The sequence below is a fragment of the Saccostrea cucullata genome, unplaced genomic scaffold, assembly GCF_032062105.1.
Source record: "Saccostrea cucullata isolate Sc308-1 unplaced genomic scaffold, CSIRO_AGI_Scuc_v1 ctg174, whole genome shotgun sequence".
NCBI lineage: Eukaryota > Metazoa > Mollusca > Bivalvia > Ostreida > Ostreidae > Saccostrea > Saccostrea cuccullata.
Window position 1 is genome coordinate 449297 of NW_026931824.1, and position 18313 is coordinate 467609.

The window sequence follows — 18313 nt, forward strand, 5'->3', positions numbered from 1 at the left end:
CCATCTACCTGATCAATACATAGGGCTCATTGGTCAAAAGGGGATGCTTACTTCTCCTAGGCACCTGATCCCACCACTTGATTTAAAAAATACCTTAAAGATAATAAAGGAAGCCAAAATATGAGACACGATGAATGTAAAATATAGAAGAAAAAATCACTCATTTTGTAAAGGAAAAGAGAATGTTCAAAGGTTACTGACTTTTTGAAACAGACTGTTTGACCCCAAAAAAATTGGAACAGGAAATACGTACGTAGAGTGTGACTAGAAATGAGCTTGATCCAAATACACCGGTATTTATTGTATTAGTATAACTAACTTTGCTATGTGCAGTTTATTGGCATGTATGCAAAATGCTTCTAGCATAAAGTTTTTTGATATATAATATACATTTTTTTTCTCAATTCTCAAATCGATGTGTATGGACAATTAAATTCTAAGTACATAATCGCACATTTTGACTTAGGTTCAGCTGCTCGTCTATGATGGAACGAATCTGGACCATTTTCTGATGGTTGTAAGTTATTTTTCCAGAGGGACAAAGTAACAGACTAACAAAATAAACATTTGCTGGAAGCATTGATGTGATGCAAATCAATCTTTCCTTATCACAAACGAGGTCAATATTCATCAAAACTTTGAAATTTAGACTGAACTGTCCATGCATAGGATTCTGATTAATGTTTCTTGTTTAGTACATTAAAGTTAATAAATTAATTCTTTTCAAGAGAGTGAAGATTTATTATTTTTTAGACTGTTAGATTTAGAGGAATAAATTAGACCAGAGAAATGTTTTTATAAACATATGTCGCCAAAATCGTGACCTCAGATGTAGTTTTGATAGATATCTTCCCTTTGGACTTATTTGAAAAAAGTATAAAGACCTGTCAGGTTATATCTTATATTTACATTGTTTTTGTCATGATCAGCTGTCATGGAGTTTAATTTTTCACCTCTTTGGATAACTGCTCTGCTACTGGTTGCTTTCTTTTGCCAAATAAGTGAAATACAGGTAATTATTACTCTGCATGAAAACGCCGGAACCCTTGAAGAATGTCATTGTCCATCTGTCCTTTAACAATTTCCTTGTGACGTGATTATTCAGTAAGTTTTTAGAGAAATTTCAAAAGTAGATTAGGACATGTACTTTATCACTAGTGTAAAATACCTTTAGAGTTGAGTCCCTTTAACAAAAGAACTTATAACCAAATGCAAAATTTTATTCTGCTTATAACTTAAAATATATTTAATAAATAAGATACCATTTATAGAGTTTCATTGGGGTATGACATGAAATCAGTCATATGATCAAATCTTATAACGCCCATGAAATTGAAAATGGTTTTAATTCCTTTAATTGGAATATTGAAGAATGAAATGTTACTCATAATGATTGAAATGTTTTCAGACTTTGTACTGAAGTACTTTACTGTAAAACCTTTTTGTGACTCGGCGTATTTCAAGAAGTTTTCAATTTTTACAGAAGATTTAAGGATCATTTTACTGTGTCTGTCTGTACATGTGTATGTACGTATAAGTCCTTTAATATAAAGGGCCATTTTTGACACTGTCAGGTTTTAGTTCTTTTAACTCACTGCAACGCAAAATTTAATTCAAAAAGGCATATACAAAATATTTAATACGTGTTTTATCATCATAAAAGAGAAACAACTAGGTCTGCTTGCTAAACTTGTCTATTTTATATTATAAAGGGTCAGAAGTATGGCGTGAACTACGTGAAGTCGGTCAGCAAACAGTACAACTCTACCACTGGATTAGTTTTTATCTCCGTGGAGATGGCAGCTCCACAGGCGGATCTCTCTTTAACTGTTTACTGGCAAATCAATTCAGGTGTCATTGGGGGTAAGCGGTCAAAAAATTGATATTGCAGTAGACTTACATAAATGTCCGTGTGTTTGTCTGATATTTTTTCAGATAGACAATGGATCATTCACAATCATTTATTGTGGTAAACAAATATTTGTTGTAGAAATATATATAATGCATTTCCTTATAGGATTTTCTATCGATTTTGTTGTTTTTATGAAGTAACAATTACGTTAATCGTCATTTATTTGCAAATTTGTGAAAAATATTGATTGTCAAAATCATATTTTATACAGTTTTTACTGGTGTTTTCCAAATGATTTATTCTGCGACGCCAGGAACATGAACATGAATATTTATAGCTGCAGAACTGTAGCGTTATGGTTTTATATAATAGTCTTTGACCATAACGCTACAGATTCCGTAATGCAAAGAAGGTGCAATTTACGGGGCAAGATTTTTGCGCACTTTTTGGGAGAATTTCTCTACTTCCCATCATTGGTCAATCACTCTTTGATTCTAGACACATTCTGTAACCAATCTGTATATTTTATCCTCCTCACAACCCTTTATAGTCGTCTCTACAAGCGATAAACTCGCTTGATTAGAATTATTTGTTGGATTGCTGAAAATTCACTACAAGCCAGTTTATCGTCTGTAGAGACGAATATAAAGGGTTGCAGGGTGAATAAAATATAGAAGGGTCACAGAATGTGTCTGGAATTAGGGAGTGAACTGTAGTTGATTGGCCAATGCTGGGAAGTAGTGGAGAAATTCTCCCCAAAAGTGCGCAAAAAATCTTGCGCCGTAAATTGCAGTTTACGTAGTTTGCATTGCGGGATCTTTAACGTCATGGTCAAAGACTAATATATAAAACCATAACGCTAAAGTTCTGCAGCTAGAATATTTATACATGTATACTAGTAGCAATATGTAAACAACAGACCTGGTGAGTGACCACAACGCTCATATGAACCCCTTTGGCCCTGTTGTTCCTCAAAATAAATTTTAAAAATATTTTCCCTCGTTTTTTTCCTATTAAAACTGTTTACCTTCTTTTTGCGACCCCAGACTAGTTCGAGGAAGTCATAACTTATAAGTTATCTATAAGTTGAATCCACTCAACAATTCTTGAGCTCAAAGCCCAAGTGAGGTATAAACGAAAGGCTTAAGCAGAACTCAGCTGTATGCACAAATACAAAAACCTGCAAGACAATGGTCATACTGATAAACGTAGGTTGAAGGGAAAGTCTTCATTAAATTTTGTTTTAAGTGTGGAATATTCAATACGTGCAAGAGACAAAAACAAGCAAAAAAGAGGAAAGACCAAAGTTAAGTGGATATTGTCATTTTTAGAGTGGCACAGACCATCACTGTTTGTCATTACATCAAATTAAATCATTTTTTTAGTTGATGAGCCGGCATTTGGGTCCTTTGTGAAGAAAAATGGACAACTGACGCTTTATACCCTGACAGTGGATTCATCTTACGTTAGAGCAGTATATTTTACCACTAAAATTGATGACCATACCAGCAGTCTGCGACTTGAGTCTTTCTCTTGGGGCAAGGATTATCCCAGTAAATCAACTTTCCCTGTACAATTGAGAAAATGTACCTCCACATTCTCAGAGCTCTCGTCAACAACTTCAGATATCCATGAAATTAATGTTGATTTCAACTGCGACCCAGCACTCTCCAGAAATGTTTACAACTGGCCAAGAGTATACTGGGGAATTAAGTTTGGGGTTTATTTGTTCAATAACACAGATAATAGGATTCATTATCAACCAGTAGAGAATCATGGTGAAAGAAAAGGTTTGCTGCTGTCAAGGAATCCTCGAAGCACAGGAAACTTTTTCTCTCGGAGAGAAATGGTAGATACCCGACTTCGGGAAAGCTCTTTTGACAGAAACATTGGACCATCTAAAGAATCGCGGTCACGTGATAATTCTGTAAATAACGAAACGTTTTTTGCTGAACACGAATTAGCAAACATAACCATTGGGCCCACACCCTGGGCAAAGATAAGCTTTCCCAAATCATATCTTAATGAGAAAGTGGTATTTCTGAAAATCACTCTCGATGCGCCTATCATCCTTGGACTGAGTATGGTGTTTTCCTTTGTTAAGAAAGTATCCATTAGTAAAGATCTTCCTTTTGGGGTATACCTATCAGAAAGTGAAGGGAAAACCTTTCCACAACCTTCAACTGTAATGTGCCAAACATTTGGGCAAAATGCCCCAAGAGTATACATGAAAAAAGATGGTGGTCAAATAATAAAATCTGACAATATCTGTATACAGGAAGTCAGGAGTCCCTTGTTTTCTTCCTCGCATGTCACATTCCTTAAGAAAGACGTACGGAACAGAGAAATTGACGGTGAGTACACGTGTTTCTCTGAGAATCCAGGAGGTGACAAGAATGTGAGCACCTTTAAAGTGTACACAGGCCCCGCCTTCCTGGAAGACATTACAGAGATGACAGAAAGTAGTTCCAGAGAAGTAAGTTATTAACCGACTCCTTTTTTTGGTTTTCTTTAATGATATTTGATTTCTTGTTTCTTCAACTTTAAGCACAAGACAATTTTAAAAATGGCTTTCAGCTAAACTTATTAAAGGCTTATCATTTTCTTTAAATTCAAAAAAGAGGCCTATCACAAACAGGTTTTCAACCAAAAGCAAAACTTAAACAAGAGGACCAGGTGCCACATCGCTCACCTAAGCAAATCGGCTAGGAAAACACACAAATCAGATCAGAACTGAAAAAGTTCACTGAAGGGAGGGGGGCTTGAAATTTAATACTACTTGAGATTGTCTTCATGTTAACACAGCATATGACTTTGCTGTTCTTGATAAAAAGATTTTTAAAAAACATTTTCTCTTCCTATATATAACTTCATAATAATTTGAATTTGAATCCCCATTGTTTCCCTCCCTACCCCAAAGGGCCAAGATTTGAATAAATTTAAATAATCAAAACATGAGCATGCTTAAATGTCAATATGACTAAACATAGCTTTTCTGTTCTTAGGATTTTTTCCTTTATTTTTCTATGTAAAACTTTGATCCACCATTGTGGCCCCATCTACCTTTGGGGGTTATGATTTGAACAAATTTAATTCTACACTACCCGAAAATGCTTCCATATAAATACTAGTATTACTAATCATGGCTTTGCTATTCTTGGGAAGATCTTTTTTATATATATATATATATATATATATATATATATATATATATATATTATATATATATTTATATATATTTTAATGTAAAACTTGGATCCCCCATTGTGGCCCACCCTATCCCTTGGGGTTATGATTTGAACAAACTAGACTCTACACTACCTGAGGATGATTCCACATAAATATCACTACTCATGGCTTTGAAGTACTTGAGAAGACGATTTTAAAAGATTTCCCTATCTAGTCCTATGTAGAACTTTGATCAGCCATTTGACCCCTCCCCAACCCCCAGGGGTCATGATTTGAACAAACTTGAATCTACACTACCTGAGGATGATTTCCCTTAAGTTTCATCTTTCCTGGCCCAGTGAAGATTTTTAAAGATTTTCCCTATATATTCCTATGTAAAACTTTGATTGGCAATTGTGGCCCCACCCTACCCCCAGGGATCATGATTTTAAAAAAAACTTGAATCTACACTACATGAGGATGCTTCCACATGAGTTTCATTTTTCCTGGTCCAGTGGTTCTTGAGAAGAAAATTTTTAAAGATTTTCCCTATATACTGTTATGTAAAACTCTGATCGGCCATTTTGGCCCCACCCTACCCCCGGGGGTCATGATTTGAACAAACTTTAATCTACACTGCATGAAGATGCTTCCACATGAGCTTCATCTTTCCTGGCCCAGTGGTTCTTGAGAAGAAGATTTTTGAAAAATACCATTAATTTTTCACAAAAATGTTTACAACTGGCCAAGAGTATACTGGGGAATTTGTTTAACACAGTTTGTTTCTTCAATAACACGGAGAGAAATGGTAGATACCCGACTAATTGTTTCTTCCAAATTCTTACCTCAGTTGCAAAAAGGGAAGATTTAAAAAAATTTCTCTCTCCTCTATTCATAATCTTAGAAACCAAAATGGCAGCATAAATAAGCGAAATGTTCTCCTATTAACAACAATTTGACGAGAAAGGGCTTAGCCACTTATATTTGAACATTGACCCAGTGGTTCTCGAGAAGAAAATAAAAATGTGAAAAGTTGACAACGACGACGACGACAGACTACGGACAAATTTTGATCAGAAAAGCTCACTTGAGCCTTCGGCTCAGGTGAGCTAAAATTTTACAACAAAACTTCTGCTTATCTAAGAATCATGTTTATAATCAGCTAAATCTTCGACTCGTGGTGGAAGGAAACGGTCAGATGAGGGTCTCCTGCCACGTCCCAGTGCCAGATCACATGGTTCTGATCAACACAGCTGAGAAAATACAACCCTCATCTACCAAGTTAAAGAGAAAGGAGGTCACCTTGACCTACAAATTCCCAGTAGAGGCAGTCCGCCCCTTTGATTATTTCTGCAGTGTTTATGATGAATATGGAAATCACAATACTCGATACACCCATTATTGATTTTAATAGTAAAATAATGATATGAACTTTTAAAAGAAACAATAGATATTTATTGTGCACAATTTTGGCTTCAATCTCATTTTTGGTACAATGTTTCGTTTTTGAACATGAGGGATACATGTAGATCCAAACAAAAGCAAAAAAAAAAAAACAAAACAAAACAAAACAAAACAAAAAAAAAAAAAACAAAACAAAAACAAAACAAAACAAAACAAAAGTTATTTAATGTGTCAACATGGTGCCTCACTGCCTCTTTTGAATATAAAGAATTTTGAATCATTAATTGACTTCATTTTGCAATTAATTCATTTAATATTATATGTATTTATTAAGTTTAAATAGACAATATCAATGTAAACTTTATTTTAATAAATCCTCCATTTAACAAAACTCGCAAAAAATTACTACAAGCTCAAAATAACTAAGATGCACTGTGAGCGATGTGCTCACAAAATGGTACCCTGTGCTTCCATATGAGTATCAGGGCAAAATCATTTTTTTTGCTAAGGAAAATCCAAAATATCTTACTAATCAAAACGTAAAACAGGAGTTGCACAAAGGTACTATATAATAAAGATTCTGTGAAAGTTGCATTGAATCATACAGCAAAACTCGGTCATAACAAAGTTGCTGGGACCTATGAAATTACTTCGCTGTATCCGTAATTCGTTATACCCTATAAGAAATTCACTAAATTTATATAGCTGGGGATCCAAGATGACTTCTCTATATCCATGAATTCACAATATACATGTTTGTACTTTACGAGTTTTACTGTACTCCAGGTAAAGGAGGGGTTGTGGATAAGAAATGTGTACCCCTAAATGTGGACGGACATATGGACACCCCAATCAAAATACAGCCTAGTTTGGGGGGTATAATAAACAAAAACAGTAGAATTCAAAGTCACCAGAAGTCTCTGATGACAGATGAGACTGTAGCTCTACTGGTCTGTACGTATAACAAAGAAAAGGTAGCACTTGCATTTGAAACTTTGCAACAAGCAGCAATAAATAGAATTATGTATCTTAGTGTAGTCTACTTGTGTGCCAAGTTATATTAAAATCAAACCAAAACTGTAGGAGGAGTAGCATTTTAAAGGAATTTCACAGAAATTTCTATTTTAGTAACCATGGCAACATCATTCATTGAAATTCAAAATTGATGTAATAATTTATGTATCTTAGTGTAGTCTACTTGTGTGCCAAGTTATATTGAAATCAGACCAAAACTGTAGGAGGAGTAGCGTTTTCAAGGAATTTCACAGAAATTTCTAATTTTGGTAACCATGGCAACACGGTTCATCAAAATTCCAAATCGATGTACTAATCTATGTAACTTAGTGTAGTCTACTTGTGTGCCAAGTTATATTGAAATCTGACCAAAACTGTAGGAGGAGTAGCATTTTGAAAAATTGTTTACAGACAGCTGGACGGACTGACGACGGACGCATTACTATCGCATAAGCTCTTTTGGTCTCTGACCAGTAGAGCTAAAAATGAATAAGTATAACAAAAATTAAATACATTAAAAAAAACTATCACAGATATAATGGATTCATGAAATCTTTTTCTACTACATGTAGATCTTCATAAACTTGACGAGGATTCTAAGACTTATAATAACACTGAATAAAAAAAATATATATTTTCAAAAATATGTTAGCAGTCTGAGAATAAAAGCAATGTACAAATATATGACTCATTCTTTGAAAAATATCATAATGTGACAAAAATATCATAGTGTGACAAATTAATAAAATAAGGTTCTTATGAATGGACGGATGTGATTGGAAATTTTTACACAACACAGGAATGTCTTGTACAGTAACCTTGGTAGAAAGCAATTATGGAAAAATATATAAATAAAAAAAAGACAAAAATATAGAATATTGCATGCTTTTACTCCCACTGCTTATTATGGCTGTATGAAAAACAAACCAAACCCCTGAAGACATGATTGAAATAAATATAAATAGGGGCCTACAAGATGGTATTAAAAATAATGCCCAACCTAAAATGTCTTTTGAAACTTTTACATATCTACTATACAAGAAGCTTTATAATGCCGACTACTTTCTTTGAAACATTGTAAAGCCTCAACAGCAATCAAGTTGCTACAAATGAAGTTTCAAAGTAAGAACTGACTATAAATTATAAGATAATTTAGTAAAACAGTTGGAAAAGGAATGTAGATATTCCCGTACTGATGGACCCTTAGGATATGGGGGTCTTTAGGAACTGCATTTCTGAGGACAGAACATCTGTGATGTGGATACACTTTTTGGCCAAGTCTCCTCCCATTCTCTTCAGTGCTATTTCTGCTGCCTCCCTCACAGATTTAATTGGATCATTCCTCCTGTTGGTAAAAATGATAAAAACAAGCAGTCGGTCATCTGAAACATTTATTTTCAGCATTCCTCAGTAACTGAATTTTAATGACTTAAATCATCAGATTTTACCATCGATCGGCAACTGCTTGTTCGCTTTTGCCCCCTGCCTTTAGGTATCCCAGAGCGAGACAGGCACTCTCTCTGACCAGTCTGTCAACATCTTCCAACATCCCAATTATCTTCTCCACAGTCGTCTTCTGGGCTCTCCCTAATCCAAAACAAAGAGGAATTAATTTTATTACCAATTTAGTATGTCTAACAAAAACACTTTACTTTATGGTAGAAATCAACAAAAGGTTACTCCAATGTAATCCATAAACAAATAAAACAAGAGGCCCAGGGGCCACATCGCTCTCCTGAGCAATTGGCTATGGAAAAAACACATATCAGATCAGAATTGAAAGCCTACTGAGAATTTTAACCCCCAAAATTTGAACAAAAGCTATACTACCTGAGGTTGATTCCCTATAAATATCACTAAGCATGGCTTTGAAGTACTTGAAAAGAAGATTTTAGAAGGTTTCCCTATATATTCCTATGTAAAACTTTGATCAGCCATTTTGGCCCCAACCTACCCCTGGGGGTCATGACTTAAACAAACATGAATCTACACTACCTGAGGATGATTCCACATGAGTTTCATCTTTCCTGGCCCCTTGAAGAAGATTTTTTAAGATTTTTCCTATATATTCCTATGTAAAAATTTGATCGGCCATTTTCGCCCCATCCTACCCCCGGAGGTCATGATTTGAATAAACTTGAATCTACGCTACCCGAGGACGATTCCACATGAGTTTCATCTTTCCTGGTCCAGTGGTTCTTGAGAAGATTTGTAAAGATTTTCCCTATATATTTCTATGTAAAACTTTGATAGGCGATTTTGGCCCCACCCTACCCCGGGGGTCATGATTTGAACAAACTTGAATCTACGCTACCTGAGGATGATTCCACGTGAGTTTCATCTTTCCTGGCCCAGTGGTTCTTGAGAAGAAGATTTTTTAAGATTTTTCCTATATATTCCTATGTAAAAATTTGATCGGCCATTTTCGCCCCATCCTACCCCCGGAGGTCATGATTTGAATAAACCTACCTGATTCCACATGAGTTTCATCTTTCCTGGTCCAGTGATTTTTAAGACATATATTTCTTGTAAAACTTTGACATTTTGGCTACCTACCCCGGGGGTCATGATTGAACAAACACGCTATGAGGATTTCCACTTCTTTCCTGGCCCAGTGGTTCTTGAGAAGAAGATTTTTAAAACCTATATATTCCTATATATTCCGGAGGGACATGATTTGAATAAAACTACCCGAGGACGATTTGAGTTTCATCTTTCCTGGTCCAGTGGCTTGAGAAGAAGATTTTTAAAGATTTTCCCTATATATTTCTATGTAAAACTTTGATAGGCCTACCCTACCCCGGGGGTCATGATTTGAATAAACTTGAATCTACGCTACCTGAGGATGATTCCACATGAGTTTCATCTTTCCTGGCCCAGTGGTTCTTGAGAAGAAGATTTTTTAAGATTTTTCCTATATAAGATTTTTTTTAAAGATTTTCCTGGTCCAGTGGTTCTTGAGAAGATTTGTAAAGATTTTCCCTATATATTCCTATGTAAAACTTTGATAGGCGATTTTGGCCCCACCCTACCCCGGGGGTCATGATTTGAACAAACTTGAATCTACGCTACCTGAGGATGATTCCACATGAGTTTCATCTTTCCTGGCCCAGTGGTTCTTGAGAAGAAGATTTTTACAGATTTTTCCTATATATTCCTATGTAAAACTTTGATCGGCCATTTTGGCCCCACCCTACCCCCGGGGGTCATGATTTGAACAAATTTGATATCTACACTACCTGAGGATGATTCAATATGTCATGATTTGAATAAACTTGTTTCATGAGTTTCATCTTTCCTTGCCCAGTGGTTCTTGAGAAGAAGATTTTTTTAAAAATGCCATTAATTTTTCTCTAATTCATAATTATCTCCCCTTGGTCATGTAAAGGCGTGGCCCTTATATATTTGAAAAACTTGAATCCCATTTACCCAAGGATACTTTGTAGCAAGTTTGGTTGAATTTGGCCCAGTGGTTCTTGAGAAGAAGATCAAAATGTGAAAAGTTTACAACAGCAACGACGACGACAACGACAACGACGACAGACAACGGACAAATTTTGATCAGAAAAGCTCACTTGAGCCTTTGGCTCAGGTGAGCTAAAAATCCCAAGAAAAATATCATTTAATATGTTTCACTGTGCATTGCACGGTATGTTAAGTATGTGTCAAAGTACCTATCAATTAGCAAATAAAAAAAATATATCTTTTATAAGTAACAGCATATGATGTTTATTTTTTTTTATTTACTAAACATTTTGGTAAATTGATAGGTGTGCAAATAATTTAGATTCAGTGCTAATTAATGCATTTACAAATCTTAACTTTGAGTTTAATTACATATACGTGTCTGCATGTTCTTGCCAATGGCATCCATATCTAAAATGTTGATGCATAAGAAGGTTGTGAACCAGACATTAATAAACACTCTTTCTGTCAATGACCTTGCCCACCTGATATTAAATGGCATGGAAGCACATATCCACTGCACCTTTCATGTATCATGATTGTCATACCTGATTGGCCTCAATTTTTATATATCATGGTTCATGTATTACCTGACTTTGCCAGGGCTATTGCTCTAATATTTGTATTACCTGACTTTGCCAGGGCTATCGTGGCTTAATTGCTCTGGTGGTTGTATTACCTGACTTGGCCAGGGCTATTGTGACTATTACTCTAATGGTTGTATTACCTGACTTTGCCAGGGCTATCGTGGCTTCATTGCTCTGATGGTTGTATAACCTGACTTGGCCAGGGCTATTGTGGCTATTGCTCTGATGGTTGTATTACCTGACTTGGCCATGCCTATTGTGGCTATTGCTCTGATGGCTATATTACCTGACTTGACCAGGGTATTGTGACTATTGCTCTGATGGTTGTATTACCTGACTTGGCCAGGGCTATTGTGACTATTGCTCTGATGGTTACAATACCTGACTTGGCTATTGCTCTGATGTTTGTACGAGGGTTGATCAACCCTCGTATTACCTGACTTGGCCAGAGCTATTGTGGCTATTGCTCTGATGGTTGTATTACCTGACTTGGCCAGGGCTATTGTGACTATTGCTCTGATGGTTGTATTACCTGACTTGGCCAGGGCTATTGTGGCTACTGCTCGGATGGTTGTATTACCTGACCTGGCCAGGGCTGTTGTGGCTATTGCTCTGATGTTTGTATTACCTGACTTGGCCAGGGCTATTGTGGCTATTGCTCTGATGGTTGTATTACCTGACTTGGCCAGGGCTATTGTGGCTATTGCTCTGATGTTTGTATTACCTGACTTGGCCAGGGCTATTGTGGCTATTGCTCTGATGTTTGAGTCCTCATCCTTTAACATGTCTGTGAGTCCACTAATAACAGCTGGGAAACAGAACTCTCCTGCAATATTACATGTCTGTATAGTTACATGGTTTTATCATTATCTCTGGAGCACGAATTTTTTGTGGATTTTGTTGATGAATTGATCCACGAAATAAAATATTTGTCGAAGTTTGGTGCCTCCATTTTGATTTATAATAAATCTTTAAAAAGCCCATTCCAACTTTCGTTAAAATATACTAAATACCCCATCTTTCTTAACAGATTGACTTTAAAGATCACGTTTTAAGAATTAAAACAAGAGGCCCATGGGCCACATCGCTCACCTAATTAACTTTGGTGATGTCATTCTTTACCAGATTTCCTCCCTTGTAATACCTATTGTGGCCAAGTCATACCCCCCAATGTCACAATTTTTACAATTTAGAATCTACACTACCCTAGGAGGCCCTCTTCCCTATTGTGGCCCTGTCCAACGCCCGGGGGTCATTTGAACAATTGACAGTCTACACTACCCCAGGATGCCTTCACACAAGTTTCAGCTTCTCTGGCCCAGTGATTCTTGAAAAGGAGATTTTAAAAACAATTTTCCAATGTATTTCTATGTAAAACTTTGATTCCCTATTGTGGCCCTGCCCAACCCCTTGGGGTCATGATTTGAACAATTTAGAGTCTACACTACCCAAGGATATGCTTTCACATAAGTTTCAGCTTTTCTGACCCAGTGGTTCTTGAGAAGAAGATTTTTAAAAAGTTTTTTCCAATATATTTCTATGTAAAACTTTGATTCCCTATTGTGGCCCTGTCCAAACCCTGGGGGTCATGATTTTAACAATTTAGAGTCTACACTACCCAAAGATGCTTCCACAAACGATTCGGCTTTTCTGGCCCAGTGGTTCTTGAGAAGAAGATTTTTAAAGTTTTTTACTATATATTTCTATGTAAAAGATTCCCTATTGTGGCCCCGTCCAACCCCTGGGGGTCATGATTTGAACAATTTAGAGTCTACACTACCCAAAGATATGCTTTCACATAAGTTTCAGCTTTTCTGGCCCAGCGGTTCTTGAGATGATTTTCAAAGTTTTTTTCCTACAGACATGTATTTCTATGTAAAAATTTGATTCCCTATTGTGGCCCCGCCTATCCTCTTGGGGTTATGATTTGAATGATTTAGAATCTACACTACCCAAGGATATGCTTTCACATAAGTTTCAGCTTTTCTGACCCAGTGGTTCTTGAGAAGAAGATTTTTAAAAAGTTTTTTCCAATATATTTCTATGTAAAATTTTGATTCCCTATTGTGGCCCTGTCCAACCCCTGGGGGTCATGATTTTAACAATTTAGAGTCTACACTACCCAAAGATGCTTCCACAAAAGATTCAGCTTTTCTGGCCCAGTGGTTCTTGAGAAGAAGATTTTTAAAGTTTTTTACTATATATTTCTATGTAAAACTTTGATTCCCTATTGTGGCCCCGCCCAACCCGTGGGGGTCATGATTTGAACAATTTAGAGTCTACACTACCCAAAGATATGCTTTCACATAAATTTCAGCTTTTCTGGCCCAGTGGTTCTTGAGATGATTTTCAAAGTTTGTTTTCCTACAGACATGTATTTCTATGTAAAACTTTGATTCCCTATTGTGGCCCCGCCTATCCCATTGGGGTCATGATTTGAATGATTTAGAATCTACACTACCCAAAGATGCTTTCACATAAGTTTCAGCTTTTCTTGCCAAGTGGTTCTTGAGAAGAAGATTTTTTAAGTTCTTTCCTATATATTTCTATGTAAAACTTTGATTCCCTATTGTGGCATTGCCCAACCCCTAGGGGTCATGATTTTTACAATTTAGAGTCTACACTACCCAAGGATGCTTGCACAAAAGTTTCAGCTTTTCTGGCGCAGTGGTTCTTGAGAGGAAGATTTTTAAAGTTTTTTCCAATATATTTCTATGTAAAACTTTGATTCCCTATTGTGACCCCGCCCAAACCCTGTGGGTCATGATTTTGATAATTTAGTGTCTACGCTACCCAAGGATGCTTGCACAAAAGTTTCAGCTTTTTTGACCCAGTGGTTCTTTAATGGAATATTTTTAAAGTTTTTCCCAATATATTTCTATGTAAAAATTTTATTCCCTCTTGTGGCCCCGCGCAACCCCCGGGGGTCATCATTTGAAGAATTTAGAGTCTACACTATCCCAGGATGTTTCCATATAAGTTTCAGAGTTTTTGGTTCAGTGCTTCTTGAGAAAAAGATATTTTAATGTCCCCCTATTTTTGCTCAGGTGAGCTAAAACAAGAGGCCCATGGGCCTTATAGGTCACCTGAGCATTATGCAACAACTTTCCAGTGATTGAATTTGATTCATGTTTTAATCCAGATGCTATGGCATTCACAATTTTGAAATAGGCACCATTGATCATCATAACAATACACTTAGCAGTTGCTTAGTTTGTTTACTTAATACCCATAGGCAGGGTAGGGGAACAAAAAATGCATTTCAAGCAATCAGTAATATTCAGCATGATCAGTAATACCCCAATCACACATGAACACCTGACCCTTAGGCCTAGATCCACACATTGCACAATTTTTGAAAAGGCACCCTTGCTTTTAAAAAATATTTGATAAATACCAAGGAGCAGATTTCAAACAATTCATCCAGTTTCAGTATATAAGTACAGTCCCCCCCCCCTCCTTTATGGTACCCCTGACCCTGGGGCCTTGAAATACACAATTCTGGAAGATTAGGACCCTTGCTCATCATAACTACATAGGTAGTTCATCTGCTTAATACCAAGGAGCAGAAAAGAAAACTTTCAAAGATTTAGTGTATTTTCACTGTATAATCAATAGAGCCCCACCCTATCACTAGAACCCCTGACCCTGGGGCCATAAAATTCAAAATTTTGGTAGAAGCACTCTTGCTCATCATAACTATGCACTTATTTAGTTTATTTCCTACCCAGAAGCAGAGAAGAAGATTTTCAAAGAATTCATATATTAATTTTCACTATATAATCTATTGAGCCCCCCCCCCCTCTTACACCAGAACCCCTGACCCTGGGGCCATAGAATTCACAATTTTGGTAGAGGCACTCTTGCTCATCATAACTATGCACTTATTTAGTTTACTTAATACCCAGGAGCAGAGAAGAAGATTTTCAAAGAATTCAGGTATTTTCACTATATAATCTATAGAGACCCACCCTAACACTGGAACCCCTGACCCTGGGGCCTTAAAATTCACAATTTTGGTAGAAGCACTCTTGCTCATCTTAACTATGTACTTAGTTAGTTTATTTAATACCCAGGAGCAGAGAAGAAGATTTTCAAAGAATTCAGGTATTTTCACTATATAATCAATAGAGCCCCCCCCCCCCTTACACCAGAACCCCTGACCCTGGGGCCATAAAATTCACAATATTGGTAGAGGCACTCTTGCTCATCATAACTATGCACTTATTTAGTTTATTTATTACCCAGGAGCAGAGAAGAAGATTTTCAAAGAATTCAGGTATTTTCACTATATAATCTATAATAGAGCCCCCCCCCCCCCCCCTTTACACCAGAACCCCTGACCCTGGGGCCTTAAAATTCACAATTTTGGTAGAGGCACTCTTGCTCATCATAACTATGCACTTATTTAGTTTATTTAATACCCTTGAGCAGAAAAGAAGATTTTCAAAGAATTCAGGTATTTTCACTATATAATCTATAGAGCCCCACCCTAACACTGGAACCCCTGATCCTGGGGCCTTAAAATTCACAATTTTGGTAGAAGCACTCTTGCTCATCATAACTATGCACTTAGTTAGTTAATTCAATACCCAGGAGCAGAGAAGAAGATTTTCAAAGAATTCATGTATTTTCACTATATAATCTATAGAGCCCCCCCCCTTACACCAGAACCCCTGATCCTGGGGCCTTCAAATTCACAATTTTGGTAGAGGCACTCTTGCTCATCATAACTATGCACTTAGTTAGTTTATTTAATACCCAGGAGCAGAGAAGAAGATTTTCAAAGAATTCATGAAATTTCACTATATAATCTATAAAGCCCCACCCTAACACCAGAACCCCTGACCCTGGGGCCATAAAATTCACAATTTTGGTAGAGGCACTCTTGCTCATCATAACTATGCACTTATTTAGTTTATTTAATACCCAGGAGCAGAAAAGAAGATTTTCAAAGAATTCATGTATTTTCACTATATAATCTATAGAGCCCCACCCTAACACTGGAACCCCTGATCCTGGGGCCTTAAAATTCACAATTTTGGTAGAGGCACTCTTGCTCATCATAACTATGCACTTAGTTAGTTTATTTAATACCCAGGAGCAGAGAAGAAGATTTTCAAAGAATTTATGTTTTTTCACAATATATTTTATAGAGCCCCACCCTTACACCAGAACCCCTGACCCTGGGGCCATAAAATTCACAATTTTGGTAGAGGCACTCTTGCTCATCATAACTATGCACTTAGTTAGTTTATTTAATACCCAGGAGCAGAGAAGAAGATTTTCAAAGAATTCATGAAATTTCACTATATAATCTATAAAGCCCCACCCTAACACCAGAACCCCTGACCCTGGGGCCTTAAAATTCACAATTTTGGTAGAGGCACTCTTGCTCATCATAACTATGCACTTAGTTAGTTTATTTAATACCCAGGAGCAGAGAAGAAGATTTTCAAAGAATTCATGAAATTTCACTATATACTTATTTAGCCCCACCCTAACACCAGAACCCCTGACCCTGGGGCCATGAATTTCACAATTTTGGTAGAGGACTCAATGCTGATTACAATCATGTAAACAGTTTGACTGCTTGATGTCCAGGAGTAAAGAAGAAGATTTTTAAAGATTGCACTAATTTTAGTGGTTTTTGCCCCACCCCCCAGGCCCCAGGGGGGCAGGGCCCATGAAATTCACAATTTTTGTTCCCCTTCACCCATAGATGCTATATGCCAAATTTGGTTGAAATTGGTTCAGTGGTTTCAGAGAAGAAGCTGAAAATGTTCAAATGTTAACGCACGACGCACGACGAACGACGACGGACGAAAAGTGATAGCAATAGGTCACCTGAGTTTACTCAGGTGACCTAAAAAAGGAATAAATATTCTTTATTTTCTGCACTTCTTAAGTAAAAATGTCTTAATATTCTGCACGGAGATAAAAAAAAACAACACACAGATATGTCAACGCAGTGCGTGTACCCTTAAAGGATGATAATTAAATCACTGATTCTCAAAGTATAGTCTCAATTCGCTTTAAATAATGTACCATGTTTTAAGTAATTTAATATTTCAAATAAATTCTATTTTCTGCCAGTCATATGAACCATTGTTGGTTGTTGATTAAAATACAACAATTGTTTGTTGTAGCTTCAATGACTGTCTAAGGAGAAAATTGCATTTTAAGGCAGAAATCGATATTTATGTTACTGTCGCCGATCATCGTTTAGTTTTTATTAGAAATAAAAAAAAGTTCTAAATCATTTACATATCTTTTTCTTAGTAAGATTGTCCTACATTTGAGTTATATTTTCTGAATATCACACCCTTCACACATATGCGTGTCACAAATTAAAAAAAAAATTAATATATTTATCAAATTTTGATGTCACCGCAAAATGTTTACTTTTCTATTTGGAAATTTAAGTGGACTTGAAGGATATCTGAACTGACTCAATAGGATTAAGTTGTTAGTCTTTAATATCATGAACACCTCATCTGTTGCATGGAATGGTAAAAAAAATTCTGTTTATCTTTCTTTGTTAAAAGGCATAGCCCCCCTTTTCTTATGAGTCCAATGGTTAAAAAATTCATCGATATTTACGTGTTAGTATTTATTCACAAATTAAGTAAGAGAAGTTCACTGTTTGCTATGGGTCAAATTGCCTTACACTCAAGCACCAGAAAATGCCTTTAATTAACAGTGGAATAATTAAACAATAGCACTAATCTCAGAAAGATATTTACGTTACCGATATTTACATTACCCATATTTACGTTACCATGTTTTAAAGTACGAATTTAATTCTAAAGCTATTTGAACA

At 36.3% G+C, this 18313-nt stretch overlaps 2 protein-coding genes across 3 annotated transcripts in view; one reads left to right on the plus strand and one right to left on the minus strand.

Annotated features, from left to right (window-relative positions):
• The first annotated feature begins 927 nt into the window (after positions 1-927).
• On the plus strand, positions 928-6536 carry LOC134233653 (uncharacterized). Of its 2 annotated transcripts, none has more exons than XM_062715642.1 (4): positions 928-1012; positions 1713-1863; positions 3238-4328; positions 6183-6536. In XM_062715642.1, the coding sequence occupies exons 1-4, from the start codon at positions 935-937 to the stop codon at positions 6423-6425; spliced, it is 1563 nt and encodes a 520-aa protein (XP_062571626.1). In that variant the 5' UTR covers positions 928-934; the 3' UTR covers positions 6426-6536. The 2 variants fall into 2 exon arrangements, with proteins under 2 accessions (XP_062571626.1, XP_062571627.1); XM_062715643.1 differs by having other exon boundaries at positions 3238-4206; positions 6183-6375.
• A 1567-nt stretch (positions 6537-8103) lies between these two features.
• The window catches only part of LOC134233623 (uncharacterized), a gene marked incomplete at its 5' end in the record, with an annotated part of 33328 nt that continues 23118 nt past the window's right edge, over positions 8104-18313 (minus strand). Inside the window, 3 exons of the mRNA XM_062715599.1 lie at positions 8104-8783; positions 8887-9025; positions 12215-12316. Coding sequence (XP_062571583.1) covers positions 8642-8783; positions 8887-9025; positions 12215-12316 — 383 coding nt within the window. The remainder of the gene's footprint in view (positions 8784-8886; positions 9026-12214; positions 12317-18313) is intronic.

Coding starts and splice junctions, on each gene's coding strand:
- LOC134233653 (XM_062715642.1), top strand. CDS start 935: ATGGAGTTTAATTTTTCACCTCTTTGGATAACTGCTCTGCTACTGGTT. Junction 1,013..1,712: donor GCCAAATAAGTGAAATACAG/GTAATTATTACT, acceptor TATATTATAAAG/GGTCAGAAGTATGGCGTGAA. Junction 4,329..6,182: donor CAGAAAGTAGTTCCAGAGAA/GTAAGTTATTAA, acceptor GTTTATAATCAG/CTAAATCTTCGACTCGTGGT.